Below are 15,001 nucleotides of genomic sequence, written 5' to 3' on the forward strand. Positions count from 1 at the left end.
TCACTGAATAAGTGTGCATACACAAACAGCTGGCTATCACTGCATAGGATTGCTCACTGGACTACTAAGCCCACAATAGGCTACCTTCCAGACAGCACCTCAATACATTTCTGACGTACACCCCAATAGATATCTGGACTAAATGTAAATGCGTAAGAGCTTTTCATGTAAACTTTTTGTTTTTATAGTCTCAAAATACATATATTTACCTCCAACTGGAGTATTTTCTTTCGTATGCTTCTGCCACCAAGCCTTCTTCTGCAGACACCACCTTCATCTTCTGCCAGGCTGGACAAGTGATGATGCGATCGACTCTGCAGCCCCAGGCATCATAATGCTGCAGGTGTGGTGGATTGAGTTCACATTCACGTCCAAGGGAGTCTATCTCATCTACTATACGTTTTCCAAACCGTTCCAGATTCTGTTTGGCTTCTTCCAGAACCTGAGATAAAACCCATCATAAAATCGTAAATCTAAAATATCAGTAACTGCTAATAGCTCCCTATTGCGCACGGGGCCCTGAGGATGAAGGTAAGTTTCTTACCTTCATTCTCGGCACTACTTTTTAGTTTGATCCATATGCAAATGAGGTGGTTTAGTGCCCTGGGGGCGGGGCTACCCCCCTCAGTGCACCGATCCACCCTGGCCACACTGCCACTGCAGAGCGCTGCCTCAGTATTCATTAGAAGGAGCGGGTGCCGATGCCCTGAGGGCGGTGGCCCCACCTCTGGTGCAACCAAACAATTCATTGGCATATGGATTAAACTACAAAGTTCACAAAAATATATGAAGGTAAGAAACTTACATTTATCCTCAGCGCCTCGTGCACTATAGGGACATATTAGCAGGTTTAATGCTTCAATTAAATGTCCTATAAAAAAAAAAAAAACTTTACTAAGCTTTTCTTACTTCATAACATTAGATAAATTTAGCTTATTAAAGAGGTAAAATAAGTGCAGAATGGAAACAGCTGGCACGGCAGTATAAACATCAATGGTAACCAAACCCAAGTATTGTTTTTAATGTAATAGGAGATGTACGACAAAACAGTACATTAGTATAGAAGCTAAAAATGTACAACCTGCAACGTGGAATAGACATACTCGTAATGCACAAAATATCTTTGGTGTTTGATGCAGATCTTTAAAATAAGGCAGACACAGAACCTTAACAGGACACTGACAGAAGCATGTGCTACAGGGTAACATGTCTTCTGCAGATCTGCTGACAGTATCACTGCTGTGGTGCATGACGTGTGGTTACCATGGGACAGCCTGCTTCTTGCTTTTGCTTGTTTGGTTTACTGAAGCAAGGATATAGGTTAATATCACAGTCACATTTTCATATTGTATCCCATTAAATGTTTGGTTTTATTCCTAAACTGGCTATATGTTAAAATAATGTATGATAACCCCAAAAGCTGCAAACACCCACTTTTTTTTACATGAACTTTTAGCTACAGTCAGCCTATGCCAACCTTTAAGGCATGGGTCTCCAAACTGCGGCCCGCCAGCTGTTGCAAAAACACAATTCCCATCATGCCCGGATAGCTAAAGCTTTGTATTTGGCTGTCCAGGCATGATGGGAAATTTAGTATTGCATAAGCTGGAGGGCCACAATTTGGAGACCCATGCTTTAAGGGAATCTGTCAACAAGACAATGCTATCTGCTATCTAAATGATTGGATATACCTTATAACTTTTACTGGCTTCTTAGCATGGAAAGATCTTACAAGTTATACACCTTAATATGAAAAGATTTAGTATATCAATCCACTCAGCTCCTTCACCAGGGGCGTAACTATCACCGTAGCAGCCATACCTGCTGCTATGGGGCCTGGTGGCCTGCTCCTGCAATACACTGAGCCCCCTGAGCTGTCATCATTTGCAGCACCAGGTTGCAAAGTGGGCCTCCCGGGTTCTCTAACTGTCCCTTTAACTGCAAGCACTCCTGACAAGCAGTGATGACTAGACTTGAAAGCTTAGTGGTTAGTTGGGAAGGGGGGCCTTAGTGGTCAAATAGGAAAAGCTTGCTATGGGGCCCAGCCATTTCTAGTTATGCCCCGTCCTTCTCCTTCTATTACATGATGCAGATAGTTTAGGTAGCAGTTTCATGACAACAGATTTCCTTTAAATGACTGATGGCCTGTAAAATTTAGAACCCATTTATCATCAGGCATTAAATTGGAATATATTGCTAACAGAAAAAAAAATCCCACAATCGCTAGACCAAGATTAACCTTTAGGTTTGTTTAGTGACATAAGTATATATAGAGTGAATTGTATACAAGTCACACATCCCCCTTGAGTAGGTCCAGACAAAAGGGAAATGGAAGCAATGCTTCATACGGGGGAAAGTGGATGAGGTCAGCTCAGCAGGAAAGGCATAATTGGCTCCAGATACCGCTTAGTCCATCACCCTGACAACGTCTATGAATCACAGCTCTAACTCATTGCTCATTTCCATACACCATCATACGATGATCATTTTCTGCTATGGGTCTCCCCTCCAATGAAAAACAAACACATAACTGCTAGTATGTAACATGTGATGTAAGGCGTTGAGCAAAAATAAACATATTCTGCATACCACAGGCGGAAGATGTCTCTTGAGGTAACCCTGAAGAAGAGAATCCTCCAGAAACGGATTCCCCAATCGAGGCTGATCTTGAAAAAAGGTTCCGATCATCGCGCGAGAAAAGGGCATCTTCACTTCTTCCAAGATGGCGTGAGACTGGGTGTCTTCTCCACTCACGGCAGGAGATACAGAGCTTTTACTACTCATGTTATAAGCAGGCTGGTACTGTATGTGACCGCATAATTTCTTATGTCGTGCCAACAGAAGGTTGAATAGTTTCACCCTGAAATGCAAGGGATATTGTTGAAGTACTCAAGCTTTGAAAGTAATTATATTTTCCCTCTAAATGTGCAGTATACAATTATACATACGGCACAAAAAAAACCCAGAAAACATAAAAATTAAAATTGGCTGCGTCCACGAGGCCAAAATAGGCTGTCATTAAGGGGTTAAGAGAACCTTTAGCTGGTGTCTTTACACAGCTGGGGTTTAGCATCCACCTGGCCCTATTTTAACTTACAAGCTTAAACCATCCTTGGGGTATGTGGACACTGAGGAAAAGGTGAGGAATTAGGTGAGGAATTTCAGCTTGAAATTACTCGATGGGATTTCCACTCTGATGTTCACACTGCAGAATTTCAGAGCAGAAATTTCTGCCGCTGATCTGCTTTCTGCCCCAAGGTCCCATTCACACCGAGCAAGAGCGACAGAAATTACAATTACCCGCCTTGCTCAGTGTCTTACTGTGAGTGAATGAGAGGAATCTGCTGCGAATCTGGTTTGTGTAAAGGCACCCTAATGGTGTGTTTACTCAGGCAGATTATCTGAAAGATTATTGAAGCGAAAGCCAGGAATGGATTTGAAGAGAGGAGAAACATCAGTCTTTCCTTTATGACCTGTTCTCGGTTTATAGTCTTTTCCTGGATTTTGCTTCAAAAATCTGTCAGATGGTGTAAACACACTATTGACATGTCAATTCTTTAGGCAGATGGCGGAGTACGTGTGACATGTCCTATTGAATCAATAGTACAGTCCTTGCCTTTAATAAACTGTATACTTACCTGTCCTCGCTCCTGCTTGCTGTTTGCAGCCTTTGCTGGAACTTCATAGCCAGTCTCAGAAGTTAAAGCAGCGTCGGACCATGGGCACAGTGGGTGAGAAGAACACTTGGGAGCGTAAAAAAAGGTATTTATAACTTATTATTTATTTGTTTTTATACAGTCATCAGCCGTGCACAGCTATTACACATAGCAGTCGATTTTTAAGCAAGCTGAAATACAACGATCAGCCAGTGATCATTTTTTTGGCTGATCGTTGTCTTTATTACACAAAGTGATAATCTGCCCAATCAGCCTAATTGGGGAGATTATCACGTGCAATAGGGCCTTTTTGTGCTCAGCCTGTGGATGAATCTTTTAGCCATGCAGGTTTTTTTTAGCAACTTATACACATAAGCTGAATTCATTATCACAAAGTTATTTTCAGAAAATGAGTTTCCCCGCCAAAAAAAAACACGATGGTTAACAGGCCAATAGAGGTATGAAAGAGGTAAGGAAGCTCTCCAAGTTACAATCTAGCGCAATTACACTGAACTCCAGGGTAGATCAGGTTGAGCAATCAACTACTTACTTTTCAAGCAATTAAATACAAATTATAATACTATATATATATATTCTGTATACCCCCCACCCCTCCGTAGATCTTCCAGATACTGTGTACATTCCTCTCTGGATTAAGTCCCCATACAGTACATACTGTATACCACCCTCCCCCCTCTGTAGTCATTCCCCCATACTGTAATATATCCCACCCTTCTGCAGGTAATCTCCATACTATATACCTCCTTCCGCCATCTGTATTTGCTCCCCCATACTGTATACATCCCACCCCTCTGCAGGTAGTCTCCATACTGTATACCTCCCTCCCCCCTCGGTAGTTATGCCCCCATACTGTATACATCCCCTCTGCAGGTAGTCTCCATACTGTATACCTCCCTCCCCCCTTGGTAGTTATGCCCCATACCATATACATCCCCCTCTGCAGGTACTCCCCATACATACTGTATACCACCATCCACCCTCTGTAATTGTTCCCCCATACTGTATACATCCCCCTTCTGCAGGTAATCTCCATACTGTATACCTCCCTCCTCCATCTGTAGTTGCTACCCCATACTGTATACATGTCCCCTCTGCAGGTAGTCCCTATACTGTATACCTACCTGCCCCCTCTGTAGTTGTTCCCCCATACTGTATACATCCCTTCCCTCTGCAGGTAGTCCCCTTACTGTATACATCCCAGTCCCCTCTGTAGTTGTTCCCCCATACTGTATACATTCCCTTCTGCAGGTAGTCCCTATACTGTATACCTCCCTCTGCCCTCTGTAGTTGTTCCCCCATACTGTATATATCCCACCACTCTGCAGGTAGTCCCCATACTGAATACCTCCCTGCCCCCTCTCTAGTTGTTCCCCCATACTGTATACATCCCCTTCTGCAGGTAGTCTCCATACTGTATACCTCCCCCCTCTGTAGTTGTTCCCCCATACTGTATACATCCCATCCCTCTGCAGGAAGTCCACATACCCATAACGCTACAGTAATATTGAGATACAAATATCCTGTATTTTTGGACAGTCATAAAATATGTAAAAGTCACCTGCAAGGGTTAGAGAACCTCCAGGAAGGCAAATCTAAAAACAATGGCAACATAAACTACATTTTTATAACTTTTTCCTATTAGAAGACTTGGTCGTCATGTTTTATTTCTGGTCTTGAGAAGTTTCACCTTATACCACATTTCAATGCTGGATTATGAGACTTTCTGAACGATCAGAGGTTAAATTGGAGGCACGTCTCTTTATTATTCTTACAGCTTTGCTCGCCCAATCTGTTTGTCTATTACGGCTTTATCAAGGCCTGTCTTTTCTCTGCTGCAAGGATGCGTCATAAACAAAACAAAGATCTTTTTCTTGTAGCCCGGAAGTCTTGCATCATCGGGACTGCAGTCAAAGAATGTTAATGAAAATAGGCTATTGCCAGCTTCCCACCTCCCGATTAAAAAAAGTATCAGGAATGTGGAAAGTGTGGAAAGTGAGCAGACATAGTCATGACTTGCTTTCAAGTTTCAAGGAAAATGTAGGCCGAGCCTGGGAAATGCCCTCCTATTGATTATCATGTACACAAAGCAAGCTCTGACTAAGACAAGTCATAGGATTTATAAATAAGAATTTAAATCACATAAACAGATACTAAAATATCAAGGCATAACTGGAAAATCCCACATATTTAGAACAAGATATTGTCTATATTTAGAGCAGATAGCTGATTAAAAGATGCTTTCCTATCTAAGGGCAACATATCAGTAAGACAGGTCTTACAGACCTGTCATTGTAATAATAGATTAAAAGGGTTATTTCCAGTATAGAATTTAAAGGGGAACTCTTTAAAGAGGATGTACCACCAGGTATGTCCTCTTTAACCTGACTCAGGGATAGAACGGTGGCGTCACAGGGAAGCCGGTGGCGTCACAGGGAAGCCGGTGCCGTGGTCCGTTTTTTGAACAGCGCCCCGTTTCCCCTGTTCGGCGCCATTCTTTCCACGTTTACCAGCCAGTGCTCAAGCACTGGAGGTAGGCCGCCCCGCGCCCCCCCGGGAATTCCCTCCCCTCTATGACGTGGCTCTGTTAGAATCAAAGTAGCCACGTCATAGAGGGGAGGGAATTCCCTCCCACTGGGGGCGGGCCGGCCTACCTCCAGTGCTTGAGCACTGGCCGGTAAACGTGGAAAGAACGGTGCCGTACAGGGGAACCGGGCGGCGGATCAAAAAGCGGACTGCGGCACCGGCTTCCCCGTGACGCCGCCGTTCTATCGGTCAGGTTAAAGAGGACATACCTGGTGGTACATCCTGTTTAAGGGGATTTTTTTTCTTTCAAATCAACTGGTGTCAGAAAGTTACACAGATTTGTAATTTACTTCTATTTCAACATCTCCAGTCTTCCTGTACCTATCTGCTGCTGTATGTCCTGCAGGAAGTGGGGTTTTCTTCAGTCTGACACAGTGCTCTCTACTACAAACCCTGTCTGTGACAGGAATTTTCCAAAGTAGTAGCAAATCCCCATAGAAAACCCTCTCCTGCTTTGGACAGTTCCTATCACAGACAGAGGTGGCAGTAAAGAGAACTGTGTCAGGGTTTATGCACATAGAATACTCTGTGCGGAATATGCCGTCCGTTCCTGCGCGCTGCGGCTGCCCTCTCCGCTGGCTCCATAGGCTCCATTATATGCTCCGGCAGATTCTGCTGTTTGCCCAAAGACACTTGCATATACAAAGATATAGCAGATCTCCCCTACACTACAGTCTATATGTATTGTAAGAACTGAGAAGGGGATGTGGTGTTAAAGTAATAATACCGGGTTCTAGTTACGAACAAAACACCTATGTAGAAAGAACTGAACCTCCATAACTTGTAAACATATCAAAAAATACTTTATTAAATAAAAGGACATACATTTAAAAATCGTACAAAACAGTGAACTGCGACTGACCCCTTGATAAAGGTTGTTCACCGAAACGTGCGTTGGGGTGGGGGCAACTGTCCGGCTGGTACATTACTTCCATTTGGGTAAGACAACTCATTTTTGTATAATCCTTTTGTGTTGACAGAGTTGGTTCAGAGTGAGCTTATGGTAGTATACCAATGAATTGTACTGGGTCCTGGATCAACTCTCCAAACATTGCCTGACAGTTGCACCCCTCATCTGTATGTTTTTCCTGTTGGTTTTTAAACATATTTTCTCAGTCGCAGTTCACTGTTTTGTACGATTTTTAAATGTATGTCCTTTTATTTAATAAAGTATTTTTTGATATGTTTACAAGTTATGGAGGTTCAGTTCTTTCTACATAGGTGTTTTGTTTGCCCAAAGAATTGACATGACAGCGGAATCCGCCCAAGCATATAATGGAGCCTATAGAGCCTTTGGAGAGGGCAGCCGCGAGAATTACTCCATGTGCACATATCCTTAAACTGGAAAGAATAAGCCACTTCCTGCAGCTGATAAGTACTGCATGGCGTCCATACTGAAAGTCAAATGGAAGACTCTATAATGCAACTTACAACAACAGTGTCACTAAAGGTTTGCACATATTCAATGCACATGATCAATGACCGGAAACAAGGGACCCCAACTGCTAAAAACAGGGACTGTCTGCTACATTGGAAAAATAAACGGCTCCACATGTGCATGACTCTCCATTCACTTATAGAAAACCTCTGCATTAATCCTCACTTGGATGCATGAGCTGTTGTCCTCATCCATCTAACAAGTATGGCATGTCCTTTATGCCCTAAATGTCTATAATGTGAATAATTCTTACTCTTTTTTTTTTTTGAAATCTCATGATAGCTTAGAAGAATGAAACAGAAAACCAGTAACTCAAACCATCATGATCAGTAAAGCTCTCAAACTCTTCTACAATTGGGCCTTTTTATTAAGAGAACTGAAGTTCTAACATCTGTTGTTCAAAAGCATCAAGAATTAGTATCATTGTTTAATATGCATCTCTCAATGGCAAATCTCAAAAGATAATATACCGTAGTCAAATGTACCTAAAATAGGTTAGTGATCAAAGGCTTTGTAGAGTTGGGGCCCTATTATATGGAACGATAATCTGCCAAATCAGGCCGACTCAGCATAAAAACAACGATCAGGTGCTGATGACAACGATCATCGGCTGACAGTGTCTTTTGGTCCTGTCCTAAAATCATCAGCCGCTGACCACAAATCGTTACGTGTAATAGCAATGCATGGCCGGCAGCTGATCGATGTGTAAAGAAAATAATAAAGTATATACGTTAGCGCGTCACACTCTTCTGCATCTTCCTGGCTTCTCCCCGCTGCCACGTATGCAACTTCAGAGCCGGTTCTCTGAAGTGACAGGCTGCTCAATCACGCTGCCTGTCACTTTAGAGACAGTCTCTTAAGTTGCATCGGCGGCTGCGGAGGGTGGGTAGAAGCCAGGAAGATACCAGGGAGTGTGGAGAGGTAACGAATATACTTTATTTTTTACACCTTTAAAGCAAGGGCTGCACGGACATCTCTAACAATATATATACAGCCCTTGCTACACAATTATCAAGCTGTGTAATAGGATCAGTAAGCGAGCACCAATCTAGCATATAAGCGCTAGTTTACATTACTAATCGGGCCGCGTATCTTTAGTTCTGCTGACAAATACTGGATATGCAGGGACTAGGGATGGTCCGAACCTGCCGAGGTTCAACGCTCGGCATCGGATTCCCGCTGTCTGCCCGCTCTGTGCAGTGGGCGGATACAGCGGGAGGACCGCCTGGAAAACTGGCATACAGCCTATGACTGTATCCCAGTTTTCCAGGCGTTCCGCCCGCTACACGGAGCAGGCAGACAGTGGTAATCATTGCGGATGGTTCGGGTTCATACGAACCACGTACAAACTCGGTTCGGACCATCCCTAGCAGGGACTGTGTTGCTTTAGGTGGATACCCATTTTTTATATCACCAACTAATGGTACAATCCAGGTTAATTTTCACACTACTGGCAGTCTGGGCTGGGGTAAGTATAAGACATAAGCCTCATGTTATATAATATTATTGTAAATGATGTGATAAATGTTGATAATGGGACACCCCCTTGGAGTGCCTCTGAAAATCACTCTATTATGGCCCTGTACAAGTTCCAAGTTATATAGGGTCACAAAACAACAGTTAATTTATCCAACAGTTAATAGGGTCAAGTAACTCTGTGTGCTGCCATATGTTTGTATGGAGGCATCTGTGCCCACACGCTGTGCATCTGCATGTAAAAATTCTGCCATGCTTCTCTGGGTGTACACGTTCACCAAAGATCTCAACAGAGCATGAAAAACTGCACTGTATGTACACATTCGCGTAAAAACCTCTGTGCGGGTTTAGAAAAATGTTTTTTTTTCTCCTTGACTGCTGGTAACAATTACTATTTGAAGTAACTTTGGAACTAGAGATGAGCGAATCTACAGTAGGAACGAAACAAAGTGCTTTACTTCGTTCCTTTTGTAGATTTAGGCCCCATTCACACGTCCGTGTCAGTTTTTACTGTCAGGAAATCCTGATCAGGAGACCTCAAATGTCATCAGGATAGTATCAGGATTTCCTGACAGTAATCCGTTTTTACCATCAGGAAACCATCAGGAAAAACCTTCAGGATTTCCTGATGAGATAATATGGTCTAGTATGCCAACATAAATCACAGGTACCCGTGTACCTGGATGGCCACAGGCTGCAGAACTACAACTCCCATCATGGCCTGTCAGCAAGGCATGATGGGAGTTGTACGTCTGCAACCTGGATGGCCACAGACTGCAGAACTACAACTCCCATCATGGCCTGTCAGCAAGGCATGATGGGAGTTGTACGTCTGCAACCTGGATGGCCACAGACTGCAGAACTACAACTCCCATCATGGCCTGTCAGCAAGGCATGATGGGAGTTGTACGTCTGCAACCTGGATGGCCACAGACTGCAGAACTACAACTCCCATCATGGCCTGTCAGCAAGGCATGATGGGAGTTGTACGTCTGCAACCTGGATGGCCACAGACTGCAGAACTACAACTCCCATCATGGCCTGCCAGCAGAGCCATGATGGGAGTTGTACTTCTGCAACCTGGATGGCCACAGGCTGCAGAACTACAACTCCCATCATGGCCTGCCAGCAGAGCCATGATGGGAGTTGTACTTCTGCAACCTGGATGGCCACAGGCTGCAGAAGTACAAGTCCCATCATGACCTGTCAGCAAGATATGGTGGGAGTTGTAGTTCTGCAACCTGGATGGCCACAGGCTGCAGAACTACAACTCCCACCATGCTCTGCTGGCAGGCCATGATGGGAGTTGTAGTTCTGCAACCTGGATGGCCACAGGCTGCAGAACTACAACTCCCATCATGGCCTGCCAGCAGAGCCATGATGGGAGTTGTACTTCTGCAACCTGGATGGCCACAGGCTGCAGAACTACAACTCCCATCATGGCCTGCCAGCAGAGCCATGATGGGAGTTGTACTTCTGCAACCTGGATGGCCACAGGCTGCAGAACTACAACTCCCATCATGGCCTGCCAGCACAGCATGGTGGGAGTAGTAGTCCTAAGGGGTAATCTCACCTGTCCTGGATCCTGCTCTGTCGGGGCCGCAAGGTTGGGGTCTGGGTCCGGGTCAGAGTGCAGTGCTGAGGTCCGGGCGGCGGTCGGAGGTGCGGAGCATCCGGCGGGCGGCCCGGTGGTGAGTTCCCGGGGGGGAGAGGGTCAGATGCAAGAGAGCCGGTGCTCCAGTGGTGAGCGGCGCCGGCGGCGGGGGGGGGGGGGGGGGGTGATCTGGGTTGGACTAGCGGGTACTGGGGGTTAGGCGGCGGAGGGGGGGGGGGGGGGGATCTGCACCGCACTCTGGCCGGCCAGCCCTGTAGTGCCGGGCAGAGTGTGGGGTGCGGTGGGGATGGGGGTGTGCGGGTGATCGGACGGCGGCCGGGGCTGGCTCTCTACCAGTCCGGAATATACATCAGGAAAATGCCCGTGATTCCGGCGCTCCCATAGACTTCTATGGGGGCGTCCGTGCCGGATTTCCGGACGAAAATAGGACAGGATCTAAAAAATCCGGTCCTATTTTCCGGAACGGACACCCTTCCGGAAAAATCCGGAAGGGTGTCCGTGTCTAATGTTAGTCTATGAGTCCGGAAATCCGGACAGATTTTCCGGACGTGTGAAGGGGGCCTTACTCATCTCTATTTGGAACATTTACAGAAATTGTTGTACATGGTAAAGTTTAATACAACATAATCCATTAGTTTAGACCTATTTATCGTCATTATTTTTAAAGGGGCACTCCGGCAATAAAAAAAAACAAAAAAACCTTTCATATATTGCTGCTTTCAGTACAACATAACAAACATGACATTCTTTCCTCGCTGTGCTCCCCTGCAATGTCTTTGGGTCCCTGCTGAACGATCCCTCCGTCACTTCTGAGGTGGACTAGTCTTGGTAGTGACAGCCCACTGAGCCAATCACTACACGCGGTGCTGTCTCAGTGGGGGAGACAACAGAGAACGACATTGGGGAGAATGGTGAAGTAAGAATATCAACTTTATTATGTTGTACAGAAAACAGAAATATATAAAAAAAAAAATTAAAGTGCAACTATAAAATATTTTGACCATTCAGTTTTAGTTAGCTTAGGTCATGATAAGAATTTTTGCAATATACATTAATAACCTAACATGAACAGTTTTTTAAATACATAAGGCTGATTATCCACTTACAGCCCTCTCTGGCTCTCACTTATTTCTGCATTCCTGCTGGACACACCCCCTCCCTGCAGAACCGTCCTGAGTGTACAGACTGTGACAGGAGGATCAGATAACAGCCCTGACACAGACATAAACAAAGCCTCCTCCCCCACCTCCTAGCAGCACGTTCTCCCCCCTCCCCTCACAGAGGTGACTAAGCAGAGCTGAGGGTGTTGTGTGTGAGGAGCAGCGCAGGGGAAGAGCTGGATGGAGGGACAAGTGTATCCAGTGCCACCATCACTCCAATGTACTGCATGAGGGAGAGTGAGTGAGGCACTGATGGGAGGACTACAAGTCCCAGCACAACACAGCTGTAGTCCTTCCATAGTACATATAACATTCACTATCAGATGTCTGCAGCAGGTGCCCCCACCTCCATGGCTGACATTACCCTACAGAGTTATGAGAGCAGATGACTGTATCTAATCCCACTGTGTGTGATACCATCTGCTGGGGCTCTGTATCTAATCTTACATTGTGATACTGTATGCTGGGGCTGTATCTAATCCTGCTGTGTGTGATACATCTGCTAAGGTGCTGGTCAGTGAATGGAGGGACGCAGCCAGGGAGATGAGGGATAGGCCACGCCCACTTTCTCTCAGCCAGAAGAAAAATTCATTTATTCCTCTGAGCCAAATAACTGGTGATATCTCAGCGGGCGTACACGCTATCAACGCAGTTTAGGGCTCTTTTTAAAGGGTAACACAAGGGCTTTTTATTTGAGGAATTTCATTTTTTGGCTACTGAAACTATAGTTGTGCTTTAATTGCTGAAATACCTCTTTTATTCTTATAAACTTAAAGCGACTCTGTACCCACAACCTGACCCCTCCAAACCACTTGTACCATCAGATAGCTGCTTTTAATCCAAGATCTGTCCTGCGGTCCGTTTGGCAGGTGATGCAGTTATTGTCCTAAAAAACAACTATTAAACTGTCAGCCCCGTGCCCTACGGGAGCGGCCTAGATTGTGTACGCATTAGGCTGGCACAACTTCTCCGTCCCTCCTCATCATTAGCAATGCTCCAGGCAGATTGCCTACTATTCGTCAGCTGTGTCAGCCCGGCACATAGGCTGGATCGTTAAGACACCTGTGCAAATGTTCAGCATGGAGAAAATGTTCCAGTGGCATTCCTAATGATGAAGAGGGTGGGGAGGAGGGACGGAGGGGTGGTGCAAAGTTAGGGTACAGATATTATAAGCCACGCCCGTAGGGCACAGGTCTGTAAGTTTAAAAGTTGTTTTTTAGGACAATAACCGCATCACCTGCCAAACGGACCGCAGGACGGATCTTAGATTAAAAGCAGCTATCCGAAGGTACAAGTGGTTTGGGGGGGTCAGATTGTGGGTACAGAGTCACTTTAATATTTGTCCTAAAGAAGCTATTTTTATGAAGAGCTCAACAAAAAGGCCTCGCATCACATATGAAAAAAATATTCTGTGTCACTGGTCATCTATGTGCAACATTTTGACTATACAGTATATCAAAAGCATGCTTGGATAATGGCTATAAAACAAAATGGATTTTGTCCCCATATTTATTGCTGCAAATTCCCACCTGTGCATTGTGAATAATTCATGTGCACCATATGGAACTTATACATGCAAAAGTGCAGTGTGCACATCTATACAGAGTACCACACTGAAAATAATTTTTTCATACAATTATGTGCATGAAGCCTTAGGGGTCATTCACATATTCCATGCACGGTCCATACATACAGTGTCTGTACAGTAGTACGAAGATTTAAATAGTTTTGGAGCTCCTGGCATCGTAATGAATGATGGCGTTGGGTGTTCCAAAGTCCGTTCTATAGCACATTGTCCATATAAGCGGAATGTGCAAAGAGTGTGAATGAAACCTTAGGGTGGTATTACACAGGCCGAGCAGGGCCCGATAATACCTGTAAATGAGCGCCGATCTGCTAGATCGTCGCTCGTTTACTGTGCCTATTACACGGCCCGATAATCGTTTAGCAAGAGCTGCAAGGACATTGTTACCGATGTCCTTGCAGCCCTTGCTAAACTGGCATATATTACCCATTCACGTTCCAGGGCTGCTCCTGCCGTCCACTTCTTCCCGGGTCCCGCGCGCGCTCTAGCTTCACATCGGCCTGTCAGCTGATAGGCCGCTCAGCCAATCACAGGCCGGGACCGCCGCGGCCTGTGATTGGCTGAGCGGCCTATCAGCTGACAGGCCGCTGTGAAGTTAGACCGCGCGCGGGACCCCGGGAAAACGGACGGCAGGAGCAGCCCTGGAACGTGGATGGGTAATGTATATCGTTAGTCGTCGCCCGTGCACCGCTATTACACGCATCGGTGCGCGGTCGGCGCCTGACAAAAATAGGTTCTAGCCTATATCAACGATCAGCTGATCGGCTGATCGTTCCGACCAATTCGGCCGATTATCGTTCCGTGTAATAGTACCCTTAGACCTAAAACTAAGCTTTATGTACCAACTAAAGAGACAGGAGCCTGGACGCCTTATCAGAATGTTGTATAAACACAATTTTCTTTAGAAACTTTTGGAACTTACACAATCTTAGTTTTTCGTCAAAGATATTAAACTCCTTACTACCGCAAAAACTACGTAACAGAAATATTTGTGGTGATTTCTGGTTAAAAAAAAAATCCAAAGTGGTTCACAAAGAAACAAACCTATCTACAATTAAAGGCAATCAGAGAAGTAAACATGACACAGAACATGCACAGTTTTCTCTGAAAGACGGTGCTGATAAGGTGCTCAAGAAAAGAAAGCACCTAAAAGTATAACTCCAAATATGAGCTTATGAAATCAAAATGTTTTCAGAGAAGCAGCTGCCCATAGACAGAGTTTGGTTGGATACAACTGATTAGCAGAGTTTCTATACATTTCCAGATGATGAAACTTCTATGCTTCAATGTCTATACACAACTTTGGTGAGGTTTAATTTTATTATTTTTTTCTTAACCCTTACCTTCCAAGGTGTTGTATTTGTTATGGTACCATTTAAAGGAGAAGTCTGGTTATTTTTAAAATCTGGCAGCCTGCAGGGGCATGGAGGAATTTGATTAGGAGTATGAACCTACCCCTACCCGCGG

The 15,001-nt window shown here is 44.9% G+C and overlaps 1 protein-coding gene across 3 annotated transcripts in view; it reads right to left on the reverse strand.

Annotated features, from left to right (window-relative positions):
* Positions 1-15,001, reverse strand: part of LOC138785469 (acyl-CoA dehydrogenase family member 11-like) — a 70,356-nt gene that overhangs the window by 53,711 nt on the left and 1,644 nt on the right. For all 3 annotated transcript variants that reach the window (XM_069961468.1, XM_069961467.1, XM_069961466.1), the window contains exons 2-3: positions 2,590-2,860; positions 210-442 (exon numbers count right to left, since the gene is read on the reverse strand). In XM_069961468.1, the coding sequence (XP_069817569.1) occupies positions 210-442; positions 2,590-2,860 (504 nt within the window). The remainder of the gene's footprint in view (positions 1-209; positions 443-2,589; positions 2,861-15,001) is intronic.

The sequence above is a fragment of the Dendropsophus ebraccatus genome, chromosome 3 (genome assembly GCF_027789765.1).
Source record: "Dendropsophus ebraccatus isolate aDenEbr1 chromosome 3, aDenEbr1.pat, whole genome shotgun sequence".
NCBI classification, from domain to species: Eukaryota; Metazoa; Chordata; class Amphibia; order Anura; family Hylidae; genus Dendropsophus; species Dendropsophus ebraccatus.